At 32.8% G+C, this 18,426-nt stretch overlaps 3 protein-coding genes across 6 annotated transcripts; 2 read left to right on the top strand and 1 right to left on the bottom strand.

Annotated features, from left to right (window-relative positions):
• The first annotated feature begins 2,383 nt into the window (after positions 1 to 2,383).
• LOC7482196 (coatomer subunit delta) lies at positions 2,384 to 7,789 on the top strand. Of its 3 annotated transcripts, none has more exons than XM_024582596.2 (12): positions 2,384 to 2,542; positions 2,806 to 2,836; positions 2,943 to 2,982; positions 3,458 to 3,681; positions 3,975 to 4,217; positions 4,312 to 4,483; positions 4,809 to 5,116; positions 5,746 to 5,941; positions 6,033 to 6,186; positions 6,730 to 6,792; positions 6,905 to 7,001; positions 7,469 to 7,789. In XM_024582596.2, the coding sequence occupies exons 2-12, from the start codon at positions 2,834 to 2,836 to the stop codon at positions 7,556 to 7,558; spliced, it is 1,590 nt and encodes a 529-aa protein (XP_024438364.1). In that variant the 5' UTR covers positions 2,384 to 2,542; positions 2,806 to 2,833; the 3' UTR covers positions 7,559 to 7,789. The 3 variants fall into 3 exon arrangements, with proteins under 3 accessions (XP_024438364.1, XP_052302075.1, XP_052302074.1); XM_052446115.1 differs by having other exon boundaries at positions 2,529 to 2,593; XM_052446114.1 differs by lacking the exon at positions 2,384 to 2,542 and adding an exon at positions 2,614 to 2,688.
• Positions 7,790 to 8,554: 765 nt separating this feature from the next.
• Positions 8,555 to 11,156, bottom strand: LOC112323477 (uncharacterized). Of its 2 annotated transcripts, none has more exons than XM_024581750.2 (2): positions 10,372 to 11,156; positions 8,555 to 9,157 (listed from the first exon to the last, which is right to left on the bottom strand). In XM_024581750.2, the coding sequence occupies exons 1-2, from the start codon at positions 10,417 to 10,419 to the stop codon at positions 8,744 to 8,746; spliced, it is 462 nt and encodes a 153-aa protein (XP_024437518.1). In that variant the 5' UTR covers positions 10,420 to 11,156; the 3' UTR covers positions 8,555 to 8,743. The 2 variants fall into 2 exon arrangements, with proteins under 2 accessions (XP_024437518.1, XP_024437517.1); XM_024581749.2 differs by having other exon boundaries at positions 8,555 to 9,193; positions 10,372 to 11,151.
• Positions 11,157 to 13,181: 2,025 nt separating this feature from the next.
• On the top strand, positions 13,182 to 17,241 carry LOC18103973 (dynamin-related protein 3B). Its single transcript, XM_052446134.1, is given in 7 exon segments — positions 13,182 to 13,503; positions 13,899 to 14,109; positions 15,626 to 15,912; positions 15,989 to 16,016; positions 16,118 to 16,219; positions 16,820 to 16,888; positions 16,984 to 17,241. Coding segments are annotated over 7 exon segments (996 nt in total). The 5' UTR covers positions 13,182 to 13,339; the 3' UTR covers positions 17,119 to 17,241.
• Positions 17,242 to 18,426: the final 1,185 nt, after the last annotated feature.

Below are 18,426 nucleotides of genomic sequence, written 5' to 3'. Positions count from 1 at the left end.
CCTGGCAAAAATCAGAGCACTCGTTTCCATCACTTAGAACCCGTTTGACTGCGCTGCAAATGCCATGGTTCAAAATCAAGACTTTTTATTTAAATCATAATTTAAATGTAATTAATGGCACAGAACTTTCTTGCACAATCCTCCCATGCTTGTTTTCTTGTGGGTGTGGTCAGTGAAGATTGTCCTAATTATTATTTTTGTTTGCTACAACTCGATAACCCCAACTCTCTAATTAGTAATTAATCTACTACTTTGCCATGAAAGGAGAAACCGCCCTAGAATTTTAGCCTCGCTTTTGACCTTTGAACATGGCTGGATTATCAAAATAAGAAAGAAAAAAGAAAACGCGTTAACATTTCTAGACACAACAAGAATATCATCCTCCCTATAAAACCAGATTCGTGCCCTATTATCTGAACGTGTTCATGAAGCTATGAAAGAACCTTCATAAAAAATAATAATTTTTAATGATTGATAAGTTTTGAACTTGAGTTATACCTATAAAATAAGTTTTTTTTATGGATATAAAGATACTTTGATTTAAATCAATATCTAATCTTTTTCTCAAGTGATAAGAATGTAAAAACTCAAGAATATGAAAAATAATATTTTTTATGTGTAGAAAATATATGTGTGTTTAATGTCTTGTTGAATGTGTTTTATATAGTAGCGAAATATCAAGTATAATATAGTGTTGTTCAGATGAATAAACACTCGTTGTTTAATAGTATCTGGTACTCAAAACTAACATAATTTTTTATTTAATATTAGATTAAATTAAAATTTTACAAGCATGTTTTTGGTTTCTTATAAAATAGTTAGATAGTGTTAAAGAACCATCTTAACGCAAAATTTAAGTTGTTAGGTGATGTCCCAATATATAATTTATATTATTTTTTAACAGATAGCGCATGCTTGTCGATATTATTTTCACATTCAAATCTAACTTGAAAGTCATCGTTTTATAATTTAATTTTTTTGTTATTTATTTTCAGATGCATTTCATTTCTAGTAGATGTTAATTTAATTTACTATTTAAACAATTCTGTGGTACATAACTTTTTATTGATGTTCAGAATCTATCAAATTAGAGTTTTCTTCGCTGTTTGGATATAATTTTATATTTCATAATACTCTAATTTCTTTCTTTTCCTTACTCGTTACGCCAAATTCATGAGTTTGAGTTGTTTCTAATTAATTTTACCCTATACATTGAATAATCGTTCACACAAATATATGTATAGCTGGTATTTTTCAGCCTGAACACACAATTATGTATTCACATATAATTTTACACCTTAATTGAGTTAAGGAGGCATAAAGGCCATCCTGCAAAGATGGAACCAGAGCCACAATAGGCCTAGCTAGGTCCTTAACTAATGGAAAACTATATATATATTTTTTTACGTATATATATTTTCTTACAATTAATTTGATTTATTTTCAAGGATAAGTAAATTACAAATGGAAGACTACTGTAAAGCCATCATTGACCGAATCAGAGCATCCAGAGAAAAGAAGATTATGAACATATTGTTTGTCTAAAATTAGAAGCAGTTTTACGTCCACTTCAACTTGTTCCAGTGCTCACATGGTCCTCGCAGACTGATTCCACAAGCACAGTGATTTGGGTTGGCATGCAGTCCTATGTGAAAAAGAAGATGTTCAAGTTCAAATATATGATTCTCGAGCTTCCGAAGGTACTCGATCCTATCCGAACCCTTAGCTGCACAAGCCACGGCATGATCCCGAACCAAACCACCTGCAGATAATCGCTTTAACAGGGTGCTGATGTTGACCCTTTGTTCCTCCATCTTGAAATTACTAGTTATTTTTAAAATATTTTTTATTTTAAAATATATAAAAATAATATATTTTTTTATTTTTTAAAAAATTAATTTTTATATTAATATATTAAAATGATATATATATATATATATATATATATATATATATATATATATATATATATATTAAGTATTTTTTTTTAAATCACAAAAAAAAAAACAAATAACTTCAAACAACCAATCCGCATGAACGATGCATCTATTTTCATGACAATAACGTAATAAAATGACAAGGCACCTATTTTCATTACAATTACAATACAAGACGATACACTTAACAACCAAATAAAAGAATTTAATAGTTTTTTTTCCCTATAATTAACAATGTGTATCAGAATTTATATTAAAAAAATAAATTAAATGTTTTGAATTATAAAATCATTCAATTCAATTAATTTTATAAATATTTTGAATAATTCCATTAATTTTGAATTAATCTACCCATCTCTGTTTATAATCCATAAAACAAATTATGGACTGCAAAACATGTTGCTTGGCCCATAGGCTATATTAAAAACCCCAAAAACTTCCAGAATAACTGGGCCACGTTTTAATTATGAGCCCAAACCCATTACCAAAACCCACTATAAAATAAAACCCAATTCGTTTTCTCTCCTTCTTCCTCTTTACCTTCGATCTGTCACTCCCCAAAACACAACCCAAGCACATCGTATCTCCCTCCGCTTCAATTTCAGGTAACTCAATTTTATCTCCACCGTCAGATCTCTCTCTCGACATCAAATCGGGCATTGATCCATCGAATTTCAATTCAATATCTCATAACGCAAATCAGATCTGAGATTTTAAAACTTTGAACATTTAATTTTCTTTCGTTTTCTCGGTAACCAAACAGACCTGTCTGGTGATCTCGCCGTTCATTTAGATCTGAATTTCGTGATTCTTTAATCACGTAGATCTGTGGAATTTAAATTCTGATTAATTTAATTTTGTTTTGTAGGCGTTCATTTCTGTGTCAGTATATCAAGATGGTGAGATAGTCTCTCTCTCTCTCTCTCTCTGTAATATAATTTAACTATGAGGTTTTTTTTTAAAAAAAAAAATTGGTTTTGATTTCGGTTTTAATTTGTAATGTAGGTTGTTCTCGCGGCTTCTATAGTGAGCAAGAATGGTAAAGGTGAGTTCCTTGTGCTATTTCTTTTTAGCAATTGTTTTTTATAATTTCGATTTATATAATTTCGAATGCAATTAGTTAACAATGTTTATTGTGTTTTATTTTAATCTGAATTATCTTTCATTTTTATATTGCATGTAAATCTGTAAACCTCGCGTCACATGATAATGTTTTTTATTAACAGTTGTAAATTGTCTATGCAAATCTTCGGAATTACAATTCGACATACATCTTTCTGTTTAGATTTGAGTTTTCATGGGTCCTGTTTGGATCCATGATTGGGAGTCTTATCATGTGGGACCCACAAACGCTCAAATTTAAGCAGAATGCGGAAAAAATGTTAGTGTTGGAGGTTCTTCCATTTGTTGAGCTCGATAACCTTGGATTTGATTTGGTTTTATTATTATTAACTGTGTTGTTGTAGTGAGGCATTTTTTGTTTTGTTGCTTTGCTTCATGCCTTTTGAGTTTCCTTGCAGTGCTTGTTTCGAGACAGTTTGTGGACATGTCTCGGATTAGAATTGAGGGCCTTCTTGCTGCTTTTCCCAAGTTGATTGGGATTGGAAAGCAACATACTTATGTTGAGACTGAGAATGTGCGTTATGTTTACCAGCCAATAGAGGCTTTGTACTTACTGCTTGTGACAAATAAACAGAGCAACATTCTTGATGATTTGGAGACTCTGAGGCTTCTCTCAAAATTGGTATTTATTTCTTATGTTTGTCTCTCTTTTTTTTTGGCAGTTTCATATTCTTATATTGGGACTTTAAATTGTTCTATATTCTATAATGGGTGCTCAGGAATCTGGTTGGCTTCTGGCTATCCCCCTTCATTTTGTGCACCTATGGTCATCTCTGACATGTTTCTCTATCTTGTGATGTTTGTGCTATTCTTACTTGATTTGAAAAACTTTGAATCATGAGTTACTTTCTATAAGATTCATTTCATTAAAGTACATTTAGGGGCTTTAAGTTGATTCCTTAAGTGTGCTTCTAGGTACCTGAATATGCCATGTCTCTTGATGAAGAGGGTATTTGTCAGACAGCTTTTGAGCTGATCTTTGCGTTTGATGAGGTTATCTCTCTTGGGCACAAGGAAAATGTTACTGTTGCCCAGGTTAAGCAGTACTGTGAGATGGAGAGTCATGAAGAGAAATTGCACAAGCTGCTATTGCAGAATAAGATTGATGAGACCAAGCGTCGTATGAAGGAAGAAGCTAGTAAGATTGACCAAATGAAGGTATATGTGTATAGCTACACAAAGAATATCTGAAGAATATTTATGTGCTGCATAAAGCACTATCAACATCTCTCAATTTATTTAATTTTTGCAGATTGAAAAGAACAGAGGTAATAAAGGAGGATTTATGTCTTCAATGGGCTCTGGACGAATTGAGAGCAGCTTTAGTGATATGAGCATTTCCAGTGGCGGAGGAGGTGGTTTTGGAAGTGGCTCTGGGTTTGGATTAACCAATGATATTGACTCATTTGCCAGCAAGTCTAAAGGTTTATTTCTGTTTTTTTAGGCCACCTATATCCGTTGTAGCTTCTGATTTTTTGATAACTAGCAGATTAGGTTAATGTCTGTTAGATACCTAATTTTTATAACTATGATTTGTAGTATTTTTCAAGTTTTTAGAAATTTTGGTTTACCCTTGGACTTCTTGACCAGGTTTGAAACTCCTTAACCATGAGGTTATATATCTTCATCTATTTAATTCCATTAGCTGCAACCTAATTTTGAGCATATTATTGTAAATGTCTCTGAAAAATATGGTTCATGTATCGGGGAGTGTGCTTTTAATTTAATATATCTATCTGGCATCACTAGGTCGTCAACCTTCATCTGCCACTGCTCCTCCTAAAGGCCTTGGCATGAAACTCGGCAAAAACCAAAGGGCGAACCAGTTTTTGGAATCCTTGAAAGCAGAAGGTGAAATGATTGTTGAAGATGCACAGCCATCAAAGTTAAGTTCTCATATAGCAGCAGCTCACCAACCAACTGATCCTGTTACTTTGACTGCTGAGGAGAAACTCAATGTCACTCTAAAACGGGATGGTGGAATGAGTAACTTTGATGTTCAAGGGCAATTATCACTTCAAATTCTTAACCCAGAAGATGGGCTCATCCAAGTTCAGGTTCATCATCTCTTTCTCTGTGGCACTCTCTGTCTGTGTGTGCATGGCTGCATGCACATGTGGGCATGCATGATTTAGGTAACAATAAATAATAATAAAAACACTGTACTTGAATGTGAAAAGAATGTCTTACGTTTCATCAAGTGAGAGATAACTTGGCATCCATGACTTCACGGTGAAATTTCATGACCATCATCTCATATCTGTGAGCAAAAGGGTTTCTACCATCTTCTTCCATTTGCTACCGTTTCGTAGCAAAATGCTCATCTTTCCACATCAGCCACATCATGTACATAAAGATGCGAAATGCTTGCGCTTAATCTAATGAAGTTGTTCCTTGATTTTTTCAATATTATCTGTGGCTATGTGGGACATTGCTGAAGGGTTGGACCTTTTATAATAAATCACACTGTCCCATCTCATGGATAAACTTCTTATGAATAGATTGTTTCTATGTCTAATAATAGACGCTTGACATTTACAGATTACTAGAATTTGATACCCTTTGATGACACTATCAAAATATTGAGTAGGATGTGTATATGTGGCTTTGGTTTTGGTTTTGAAGTTATTGCAGTAGCTTTTATGCTTGGTATTATCTACATTATGATGCCTGGTTTATTTTGCAGATTGAAGCTGGGGGGAATCCAGGCGTCATTTTCAAGACACATCCTAACATGAACAAAGAATTATTTGCTAATGAAAACATTTTGGGGTTGAGGGATCCCTCCAGACCTTTCCCCACTGGTCAAACTGGGGATGCAGGTGTTGGTCTTTTGAAGTGGAGAATGCAAAGTGCTGATGAGTCAATGGTGCCCTTGACAAGTGGGTACAAATCTGAAGCAGCAGCTTATCTGAGCACTGTACACTTTCTGTTGTATGTTCTAATGTTATGTTTAATTTATGCATATTGCAGTCAATTGCTGGCCATCTGTTTCTGGAAACGAAACATTTGTCAGCATCGAGTATGAAGCTTCATCAATGTTTGATCTACGAAATGTTGCGATCTCAGTTCCTCTCCCAGCCCTTCGAGAGCCACCAAGTGTTAGGCAGATTGATGGAGAATGGAGGTAAGAATTTGCTCTATTCTGTTTTTTCAATGATGTATCAGGTTGAAGTTAGTTTGGTGTGGATCTATATGTAGGGGCGAGTAGAAATCGTATTTGATACTGATGTTTTTTCTTTCTTTTTTGAACATTTGGCTTTAACTAAAGTGAGATTCATCTAATGAATGTATAAAGTTAGAATCTGATTTGGATGTCTGTTGAAAGTGAGGTGCTCTGACTTTTTACCTTAAAATTATTTTTCAAAGCAAATTAAATTAAAAGGATTGCCATTCAGGCACGTGGAGAGTAATCGTGAGAAGCCCTTAGGTGGAAGCATATATTCTCACCTAGTTATAAGTACTATGTGCTAGGATTTCAGCAGATTCCTAGGAATCCTTAAAAATCATGTGATTTTCTGGAAGATTCTTTTGATGTTATTGATTTATGCCAAGCGATATTATATATTTGATAACCATTGTATGCCATCCTTTGTCTCCTGTTTTTCATGATTTACATGGTCCAGTCGAAGCAGCCATTCAATATTTTTCATTATTCTTAAACCTGTAGGTACGACTCCAGAAATTCCATCCTAGAATGGTCCATTCTTCTCATTGATAACTCTAACCGCAGGTAAGAAAATGTTAGGAGTGTTTTTATCACTTTCAGACCCTATGTTTGATATATGAAAAATACTCCTGGTTTTAGGGTTTCTTGTAATGTGCCATTTAATATTTTTGGACAGTGGATCTATGGAGTTTGTTGTGCCACCAGCAGATTCGTCATCATTCTTCCCCATTTCTGTCCGGTTTTCAGCCACCAGCACATACAGTGAGCTAAAGGTTTGGTTTTGTCTAAAATCTTGGTGATTTTGTTTGCTTTTCCAATTTGTGAATTATCTTCCTCTGCTGGCCTTTTTAATGATTGTAGCTGTTCCACACCTGTATGTAAAATGTTTGCTTTTCCAATTTGTGAATTATCTTCCTCTGCTGGCCTTTTTAATGATTGTAGCTGTTCCACACCTGTATGAATATTTCCCATCGAAAACTTACACTTGATTAATAAAATTCGCATGTAATATAAATTAAAGCCATCTAATCAATGCTAGCTCATAAAGTCAAATTGTGCGATCATCATTGCATGAAAATTGTTGAGTTATAGTTACTGCCAGTTGTTGCAGTTCCTTATTCTTGTTCCCCACCACTGTGTAGTTGGTAATATCAATGATTCAAGCTAATTAAAAGCTTGTTCTTTTAGTCTTCCTCCGATTATCTTTACATCGCCCATCATTTTCCTTTTCTTTTGGCAGGTTGTTAATATCCTTCCCCTGAAGGGTGGAGCTCCTCCCAAGTTTTCCCAGAGGACTCAATTGATCACAGAGAATTACCAAGTAGCCTGAATGATAGAGCTACTTCACTGAAGCATGAGTTATATCCGGCATGTTTAGTGTTTGTTTTTTGGGGTAAAATTTGACGCAATTTTGAGATTGTTGATCTTGGAATCTAATGCACTTATTCTCTCCATTTATTTTCTTACTGTAAATAATCTTTACGGCAACTACATCCTCACTTCTATTCTTTGTATGCCGGTTTATTTTGGATGCAAAATTTTTCGCAGCTTTGACAATGAATTTTTTTTGCATTTTAGTTATAGGTGGTTTAACTTTGAACTCTTTTGAAGTTATAGTTGGAGAAACACTCTTATGGTAAAAAGAAAATCTGTGAAACACTTGTTGAAATTCTAGGTTATTGTCTGCAATGCACTTCTGTTCATCAGATTATTTCAATTTATCTCTGTGAAGGAGAGATTTCTACATAAGTTCAGCATAGAAACATGCTGACTTGGTCGTATTTGCTTTCAGAAATGATTTGGTGAAAATATGTCATGGGATTGGTAGAAAAAAGGAGAGATTTCTTAATCGCCCGCTTCTGTCAAATTTCTGAATCTTGGTGTTTGGTGCATTGCAACATTGGAGGCCTTCGATCAATATTCTCGGGATTGGCTAGCATATCTCAAGAAATACTCACTATCAAGTCGCTAGTATTCTCGGGATTCTCAAGACAAACAGTTTTTAATTTGCTATAAGTAATAATATTTATTCTTAGCATTCTCGGTAATAACATTTATTCTTATCCATCATCAACTATAAATAATAATACTTTCAAGGCGGAAGAATAAAATAAAAACTAAATCTATGGTTCCAGGCAGGATCTATAAGAAATTGAGATAAAAAATGATATTTGAATAGAAAAGAACTTGTACTCGAAGTTATAAACATAAACAATTTAATATAAAAATATTTATGATTTTAAAACCTTATGATTTTTAAAATTTAAATAATTATTTAACGAAACGGAGGAAACCTTTTGAGAAAAAAATAAAAATAAAATGAAACTGATAAAGAAAACTAAAATTCTCTTCAAACTCTAAATTATTTACCAGTATGTCTACGATGGAATAAAACAACGTGGTGTAGTATGGTAGAGTGGTGATAACTAGTTTTCTAAATTAACTTCTTAAATATCACACATCATTTATCAAGTATACTTTTATTAAATAATAGAAAGCTACCCCTCAAAATAGATCAATAGGGGTCCGATTTCGCAGCTCCATAGAGGTCTTCTTCTGCATAGAAATGTTCAATTCCTTTCTTGGAAGGACTTTTGTTTTTAAACTTAAGAGCATCATCAGCAGTGGTAACTGCGTTGCTCAAATCGGTACAAGCTGACCGGATGGCAATCCTCAGGCTGGCAAATTCCTTCTCTCTTAGATCTAGTTGGCTCTTAAGACGTCGCATTTCCTCGTCCTTCATAACTAGCTCGTGCTCAAGACGTCGTATGTCCTTCATAGCTAGCTCGTGCTCGTGCTCAAGACGTCGTATGTCCTCGTCCTTTGATCGTATCTGGTACTCAAAGCCATTTATTTCTCTTTCACCTACAGGTTTTTGATCCTTGAGGGAGTTTCTTTCTGCTGAAACTTCATTGTGATCTTCAACAATCTGGAAGGAGCTATCCGTATAATTATTTGTGACCACCTACAGTGGCGGAGCCAGAAAATTTGTAACGAGGGGGCAAATTACTAACAAATATTTGATATTATATATTATATAAACATGTGTTATATATAGAGAAATCAGTTTAAAATGCATATACTAACTCATGTCAAGCAAAATTAATTTAAGAATATTTTTAAAATGAAAAAACTTACATTATAATTATTCTTTTCGAGTTTTCATATTTTAAAATTGTTTCATAATGACTTCTTTTTTAATTTCATTAAAGATATTCTTTCTTAATAAATACAATTAAACTTTCATTCATCTATTTCTAAATCTTTCAGAGACTAGTGAAATTATTGGCAACAATTCTTTATTACCTTGTTGTTTTATACAAGTGGGTTAAATACAAATATTAATATTTTTTTAATTTTTTTTATTGTGTCCTAATTTTTTGAGTTGTTCAGTACTTCATTTTTAATCACTAATAAGTTGATCACCATCATTTTTCATATAAAATTCATAACAAAATACATATTAATTCATCAAAACTCATTTCAATTCATATTCATAAGCATATAATATTGTCCATACACATATTAATTTAACAAATCTATAAATTATCATAAACTCTAACATTTTTAATGACTAATTATTAAAGAATAAAACTAAAATTAAACAATAAAATAAATAGAAAAAATAAAGGAAAATCACCTAAAACATAAAGTATAAAAGGTTACTTAATTAATTAATAGTTTAGGACTTGAAGAGAAATTTTATAAAAGAAAGAGAGGCAGGAATAATAATTCAAAAAAAGAAGTTTGGATCAATTAGTAAATAATAAAAAATATTAAACTTATTAAATTATTATATTAAAATTCTAATATAAAAAATATTAAAAAAAAAGATTAAGGGGGCAATTGCCCCCTTAATCCCCATTGTGGCTCCGCCACTGACCACCTATTTAGTAACAAAGTGGAAAATATGTATAATTTCGAGAGGGATATTTTACCGCACCTATGTATAATTTTGTAGCATTAATTCTGGTCTCACACATACATGTTAAATTAATAAGAAAAAAAAAGACAGAGATTATTACCAACAGAGCATTATGTCACTGGGAAAAATCATTCAGGACTCAAATATTAGTGTTATATGCGTACAGTACATCTTGCAAGCTAGCGATCAAATATGCTAAGAAGAAAGTTGATAGTTACCTTTATTTTTCCTGGCTTCTTCATTATCCATCGAATCATCTTCTTCATCAATAATCTTTAACTGCAAAGATTAAACTTACGTACCTTATGGACTTCAATCCTCAAAGATTCTAAACGAAACCTACAAGTTTGTGCTTCACAAATATTAGCAATGCTCCTCTTATACATGCCTGTGATGACCAAGTCAAATGCCATCAAAGTCAACTGTTTACCAACATACACAATTCTAATTAAAAAATCTTCCTTTTCATTTCAATTTGAACAGTGTCACAACTCAAGATTTCAATTTATATATTACGTGAAGTTAAAGGAATAATTTCATATCACTCAAGTAAAAGACTTTTGATTATATTGTTTTTAATTGTTATAATTTAATTAGATAGAATGAAGTTGTGAGATTAAAACTTGTAATTATTTAATTATTGATTTCTTTCAATAAAGATTTTCGATCCATAATTCGCTTACATTTCTATAATATTCAAAGCATATTGAAGTTAGGAGGGGCAACTACTCGTCAGCACCTCCAAGTTGCCAATTAACTTCTCCGGTGGCAATTAAAAAATGGGAAAGGCCAAAGTGCTCTCTACTACTTCCGAGTTGCCGAGCAACTTCTGGGATGGCAATCAAAAAAAGGAAATGACAGAGAAATGCTCTCAAATTCATGAGTTAGGTAAGCACCGGCCCATTCAGGACAAGAATGGTATTCTCAATGGATCAGTCCTATTTCTAGACAGTAAAAGTTTTGCAAAATGAACTTCTTTTGATGATAGATGATGATAGATGGCGATCTATTAATTAAGAAAAAAGATTTTCTTCCTTTCTTCTTTTTATTCTTTTAGGGGCGATTGAAGAAAGAATTTTTTACCTGGGGACTCAATTGAGAGTGGCTTAATCATTGCTCCAAATAATTACCGTTAAGAAATATATATATTTATCTTGTTTTCTTATTATAAGTAAAATAATATTTTCAATTTAATTAGTCTATATATAATCATTTTATATTTAAGTTAAAATACATATTTTTAGAATAAACAAATTAAAAAGAATTCTAACGTCCTTCTTATTCATGTTTCTATTTATTTTATATTAATTGAATTGCTTCAACAACAAGGATAAGGATGGATAACAAGTAACCCAGTGTATAAAATTATTGTAAATTTGTAATCACAATAAAAAAATCGGTATGTTTACTAAACAATTATTTAAAAGATTATGGGATTAGTAAAAAAAAAAAGAGAGATTTCTTAATCGTCCGATTCAGTCAAATTTCTGAATCTTGGTGTTTGGTGCATTGCAATATTGGAGGCCTTCGCAATGAGAAAGATACTCCTTTGTTTTTCGTAGCTTCTTTTTTATCCATCGAATCATCTTCTTCTTCAATTAATAACCTTTAACTGCGAAGATTGAACCTACCCTTATGGACTTCAATCCTCAAAGATTATTGTAAACGAAACTTACAAGTTTGTGCTTCACAAATATTAGCAATGCTTTTTTTTTTTTTTTGATTTACGTGGGTGTCCGGGCCAGTTTGCGCGCACCACGACTAATCTCACGGCCCACTGAACACCCTGCAAACCCAGTGGGCATGTAAGGCACCGCGGAGATGACAGGCGTGCACATGAAAGCTCGAACCTAGAAGCAGTGGAAAAAGACAAGCTACTCCCACCATCAGGCCAAGACCCTCATTGCATTAGCAATGATTTTCTTATACATGCGTGTGATGACCAAGTCAAATGCTATCAAAGTCAACTGTTCACTAATAATATTACTTTGTATAAGAATTTACAAAGTTTTGTCCCAAATTCATGTATAAGTCCCATCTAATCAAAACCTGAACACAAGATTTTTACTTTTGGTCACAATAAACTTGTCATTTACAAAATCATAATTGCTTTGATCACCTACTATATTTGCAAAGAAGCCAAAACCAAAAACCTTTTTTTTTCCAGCCAATTATAAAATATATTTTTAAATAATTTCAAATATTGTTGTTAAATTTAGCTAGTAGAGCTAATTCGAGAAGTTAGAGAACTAAAATTTCACTTCAATCAAGTTTTTAGTTAATGAAATAAGAAATTAATCTAACCAAATTTAATTGTTTTAATTATTTTTTTATTAATTTGACTGACTTGTCTAAACTCAGTTTGAGAAATATTACAAAAAAATAAAACTTTTTTATTTTAATAAAAAATTAATCTAAATTAACCTAATAATTAGCAGATTAATAAACCAAATCATTTTGTTGTCCGCATCCAACAAATATAATTTCAAACTCAAACTTCACAACGTGTGCTTGATATTATAGTACAAGATTTATTTTATTTAAAAATATATAAAAAAATATTTTATTTATTTATTTATTTTTGATATTAACCTATCAAAATCAAAGTAATTTTATGGTGTTTAGGATTCTATTAGTTATTTCTAAGGTCATTTAAATAAATAAAAAAATACAACTAAAAAAAAATTTCTTATCAATTTTGATGAGTGATTGAATTTTTTTTATGTTTAATTTTTTCAAAATGAGCCCCATAAATAATAAAATATAAATAAGTACTCTTCAATCACTATAAAATTCTCCTCAAAAAATTAAAAAAAAAACAACTTAAAAATTACTTTAAAAAACATATTATTCCGCAAACACAAAGACTATCTAATTAAATAAATACCCAACTCTATTTAAAATTTTAAACTTCCTTACAAAACATCACAGAGGACTCGCAGGTTAACTCCCTTTGACAACCATCGTTCATTGTAGCCTTATTCAAACACAAAAAAAAAAAAAACAAAAAAAAAACTCAAACACCACGCCAAGCTCCACCTCCCAACCAAAATCCAATCACACACAACACTTCACCGCCATCATTTTCTCTCTCTAAAAAATAACTTTCTATCTCTAGAAATCTCCAAAACCCCAGGGCTAGGGTTTCAATCACATTCCATCTCTTTCTCTCTGGATCCAGAACCTATGGCGGAGGAGCCAGCATCACCGTCGCTAGCATCGGCGCCGCCGCTAGGATCATCGGTGATACCGATAGTTAACAAGTTACAAGATATATTTGCTCATTTAGGTAGTCAATCGACGATTGAGTTACCGCAAGTGGCAGTTGTAGGCAGTCAAAGCAGTGGTAAGTTGTTACGTGTGTAACACTTATGGACCCTATGATTATGTGATTCTGCAGCAGGGAGGTCTGTGTGCAGTGATGGGTTGTGGGATGACCGAAATGTGTTTTACTGCTTGACCATGGTTGAGGGGAGAGATGATGAACAGGAGGGGGTGTAATAGGAGTGTTCCTTAATTCAAGGGAATCATTCATTTCTCATTGTTTTTCTTGTCTATCTCTCATGCAACAGACACACGTTATATTCTTCCTCTTGTAACAGAATAGAAAGCCTTACTGAAACGGTGAGTATTGACTCATCTAAACGATGAGTTTTAATAACAACAAACGGTGCGTTTAAGGTAAATGAGCACAGTAGCTTTCTTTTGAATTAAAGCCCGCCAGTATCTTCTGCTCCTTCTTCAGCTTGTAACATAAATCGAGTGTTTTAGAAGCACTTGTTGGGAGAGATTTCTTGCCACGTGGAAACGAGATTTGTACTCGGCGACCGCTAGTTTTGCGGTTATTGCAGACTAAAAGGAAAGGTGACGGTAGTGGTGAAGATGAGTGGGGAGAGTTTCTGCATTTGCCTGGGAAACGGTTTTATGATTTTTCCGAGATCCGGAACGAAATTCAGGTGCGGAGTTGTTGGATTATGACTTTTTGTCGTAGATTTTGTGTGTTTGTGAAATCAGTTTTCGAGTTTTATTTTGTGGTGTTTCTGTAATTTGTGATTGTTGAAGAATGGAAATTCGTTTGCTGTCAGGTTAGGTTATTATAACCGTTTAAGAGTTTAATAGTAATTTCTGAGATGTTTGTGTGTTCGGAACCATTGATGATTGGAGAGGAAGTTTTGAGAAATTAAAGAATGGTTTTGTTGAATGAGGAGGTGTATGTATATATCATGGAGTGCGTGTTGTTTTTATTAGTAATAGTTGAACAAAAATATGGAGAAATTAAGGTCTGGATTGCATGAAAGAGTATTTGTGTTTTGTTCCTGTATTGTAAATGTCTTAAGAGATCAATTTTGATTTTTTTATTATTATTATTTCTCTGTGTGTGGGCTTGCAGGTCTTCTGTTTTGTAATAGTTGAACTGAGGTGTAAAAAATTGGGAGAATTTCAAGGTGTAGTTAAATTCAGAGTTTCTTTTAGCAATTCAATTGCTAATAGTTTAAGGAAAAGTGTAAGGAAAAAAATTGACGAAGTTTTTAGTTGGTGTTTAGGAATGTATGAATGGGGAGGTAATTTGAATTAATTAATAGTTATACTGTGATTTGTTTTGGTTTGTTAGTGTAATTTTGCTTGAGTGATTTTATTGAGTGTACTAAATGATGTATTTAGTTGATTTTGGTAGTTGAATGGTTAAGTGATTTTGTTATTGGGAACCATTGAAAACCTTTTTTTTTTGAATTTTTGGAGAGGTAGGGAGGGTGGTTATAAATAAATTCCAACTGATTAGATTGTTTCAGATTGGACATTTTGCTTGGATGGTTCTATGGGGAGTGATTAACTTATAATGCTAGGTTTTTTGAAAATTTCTTAATGAAATTGAGTGAGGAAAAAATATTGCATGTTTTCTGGAAATTATCGTTTTTGTTTCACATGTTTGTTAAATTTATAATTTGTTTACTTTTGAAGTGATATTGGAGTTATTTCACATTGTTTATGCTGTCGGAGTTGCGGAACTAGCACTTAGGGATTAGGCATGTGGATTTTTCTCTAAGTACTTGAACAGCCTTGTTTACATTGGAGGCAAAAACCCTTATTTTGAAAAGTTTTTACTTGTTTATCAGAACATTGTTTGGCTGTACTTTGGGTAGCATTTTGATATAGATATTGCAATGTAAAAATGGAAGTGATAAAGTCCAATTAATATAAAAGAACAGTCTTCTTGTTAATTGCTAAGTACCAACACAATTTATTGACTATGCAGGTTTTTTTTTTAACTGCTCTTTTAGCTTTGTATTGAATAGGGTAATATTCATGTTTAATCAAGTCTTTGTTACATGCGTGGCTCTAATAGATTTTCTCAACTTAGAAATATTTTACTGTACATAAGGGTTTGGTTCATTGATTGTTGATATCCACTTAATAAATTTCACTTTCAATAACCAGTCAGCTCATTATTCAATAATATTGATTTGATTGCAGGCTGAGACTGCTAAGGAAGCAGGAGGCAACAAAGGTGTCTCTGACAAGCAAATTCGTTTGAAGATTTTTTCACCAAATGTTCTTGATATTACACTTGTCGATCTACCTGGTATAACAAAGGTTCCTGTGGGTGATCAACCCTCCGATATTGAAGCACGAATTAGAACTATGATCATGTCATATATTAAAAAACCAAGCTGTCTGATTCTAGCTGTTACAGCAGCAAATTCAGATTTAGCAAACTCAGATGCTCTTCAGATTGCAGGAAATGCAGATCCTGATGGTAAGTGTGCGTTTGATATCCTGCCTGGGTGACTTTGTCATGCTTATCTTGTTTAACTTATGCTAATCTTTTTTGACAAGTTATAGAACCATTGGAATAATCACGAAGGTGAGCTTGCAACTTTAACATCATGTTTCTTGTGTGTTTTAATATCTACAGCATCTTGGTTGCTCCTTATAAGGATTTTCATGTTTTTTCTTTTGACTCAGTTGGACATTATGGACAGAGGCACTGATGCTCGTAATCTTTTGCTTGGAAAAGTGATTCCCCTTAGACTTGGTTATGTTGGTGTTGTGAATCGTAGTCAAGAGGTAATCATGTAACTACGTAGGAATAGTGCATGCTAGTGGTTTAATGGCGCCTTCTGCATCTTATTTTCCTGGGCCCTGCCTTGTTACCTCATTCTTTTTTTTTTTTCTTATTCCTCCTTTTATGTTATTGCTTTGCTGATACTTGGTGAAGTGGTTGATAAATTATTTTGGCAGTTGTTTTTGTTTTTTAATATGCTTTACTTGTTTTGCTCATTGCACCTGTTTTTCCCATAAGGAATTGTGTTGGTATTGTTTTTTTTTTCTGACGCTTTACTGGTTGAATGTAGAAACTAATATCCGGTACTGGTAATCATTAAAAATAAGAATTTTCTATATGGTTTGTTTTCCTTTTTCAGTATTTTAAAATCTTTTCTTGTTCTTGATCTTTTGATTTTCAATATTCTTATGTCATGGGATACATTTTGAAGACATATCAACCTATCTGGCAAGCCTTTTCAACTTATATGAAATTTTCCTGGCTGTGCATGTTAGGACCATAATATATTGCACATGATGTGACTTCCTGTTGAAATACGAACCATGACATTCTAGACCACTCATGGACAAATCTTTCGAATGGCTATCCTGGTGCTGATGCAGGATATCATACTCAATCGGAGCATCAACGATGCACTTGCTGCGGAGGAGTTGTTCTTCCGTAGTCGTCCAGTATGACTGCCTTATCTCCTTAATGTTATACCTAATTTGTTGCAAAATCAATTACAGTAACCTATTGCTTTATTTACTCACATGCTGTTCTATAGGTATATAATGGTCTAGCTGATCGCTGTGGCGTTCCTCAGCTGGCGAAGAAGCTGAATCAGGTAGAATTTTTGCAGCATTATTTACTTTCAGAATACCTTAAGGTACATCATTTCAAAGTAGATTGCCACTGCTAATAGAATTTCATTCCACTGTTGTAATTGTCATCAAATTCATAACATATCAAGAATCATACAATCCACTTGAATTTATCAGTTCTTGCATTCTTCCTAGCTAATACAAACTTTGTCTTCACCCTTATTAGATTTTCATTAATTCAATTTCATTAATCCAACGTTTAGTATCATTAACACGATTATACCACATTAGTTTTATATTAACTGTTAAATATTATACAACACCTCATTAATAATATTACAATCATTAATAGTCACATAGAGGACCACTAATCAACTCATAATCTTGGTCTTGAAGTTAATACATATCATAACCAAAACCAATTTGTCAAGATAACATCTCCATTTCAAATTCTTTTCTTACACAAGTTTACACCTCTAATGAAAGTAGAATCCTCTTGTCACGAATGAGACAAACATTAGGTTCTATTGGCTTGAAGTAGCAAGCTTGTATGTGCGGAAATTTTACTCAAAATAGATGTTTGGCCCCATAATAGAAAATGACAATTTTATATATATATAATTTACAATTGGACAAATAAAAAATGATAGGTGACATTACCAATACCAGCCCATGCCCTCCCAAAAGAGGAGGCTTTTATCGTAGGGGCCAGCTGGATCGAGAACAACTTGCAAGCTCTCATCCTATGAAACAAAAGATGCCACGAGCACCGTATTCCCAATTAGCAGCCATGGATTTTGCGAAAAGTCCTACAATTTTCAAGTCAATTTATTTGTTTGATTATTAATTGAAATTAAATTTGCAGGAATGCCATGTTCCCTCCATCCTTAATTTCACTGTTCTTCCTTTAATCAGTAACTAATTTAATGGAGATCTTCAATTAATTAATCTAACATGATTTAGATTCAAAATCTTCTTTGTCAATTTGATCCAATATTGATATATAATTTAGCTCTTTAAAGAAGAGGAATTAATTAAAACTTAATTTTTTAGCCTCAGTTATTGTTCTTGTTTTAATTTACCTCCATTTCTACAATAGAACATGCCACAAAAAATTCACATGACAAAGTTAACAACTACAACATCAAATCAACATCCTAGATTAATATACGTTGCTCACGTGTCATAAATCAGTGCAAATACAAGAAGATAAATTCACAATATATCAAATCGCAAACTAATACGAATAAGGAAACACGGATATCCATGTAATCCATAACAAGTAACCTTGCTTTATTCATCAAAATCCCACTAAATAAAGATCAAATATCTAAACTATCTGATTAATCAAAGAGAAATAATCACACCCACAAGCCCAAAAGCTAGTCAGACCACAGACACAAAAA

This window comes from Populus trichocarpa, chromosome 12 (assembly GCF_000002775.5).
Source record: "Populus trichocarpa isolate Nisqually-1 chromosome 12, P.trichocarpa_v4.1, whole genome shotgun sequence".
In the NCBI taxonomy this organism is placed as follows: Eukaryota; Viridiplantae; Streptophyta; class Magnoliopsida; order Malpighiales; family Salicaceae; genus Populus; species Populus trichocarpa.
This window is presented reverse-complemented; position numbering and strand designations above follow the sequence as displayed.

What these genes read in the sequence shown, in the direction of transcription:
- LOC7482196 (XM_024582596.2), top strand. An exon ending in AGTGAGCAAGAATGGTAAAG is followed by an intron (nt 2,983 to 3,457) that starts GTGAGTTCCTTG and finishes GTTTCCTTGCAG; the next exon opens with TGCTTGTTTCGAGACAGTTT. An exon ending in GCACATACAGTGAGCTAAAG is followed by an intron (nt 7,002 to 7,468) that starts GTTTGGTTTTGT and finishes TTCTTTTGGCAG; the next exon opens with GTTGTTAATATCCTTCCCCT.
- LOC112323477 (XM_024581749.2), bottom strand. Translation starts at nt 10,419, where the DNA reads ATGAAGAAGATGATTCGATGGATAATGAAGAAGCCAGGAAAAATAAAG. An exon ending in AGAAGCCAGGAAAAATAAAG is followed by an intron (nt 9,194 to 10,371) that starts GTAACTATCAAC and finishes CCGCCACTGTAG; the next exon opens with GTGGTCACAAATAATTATAC.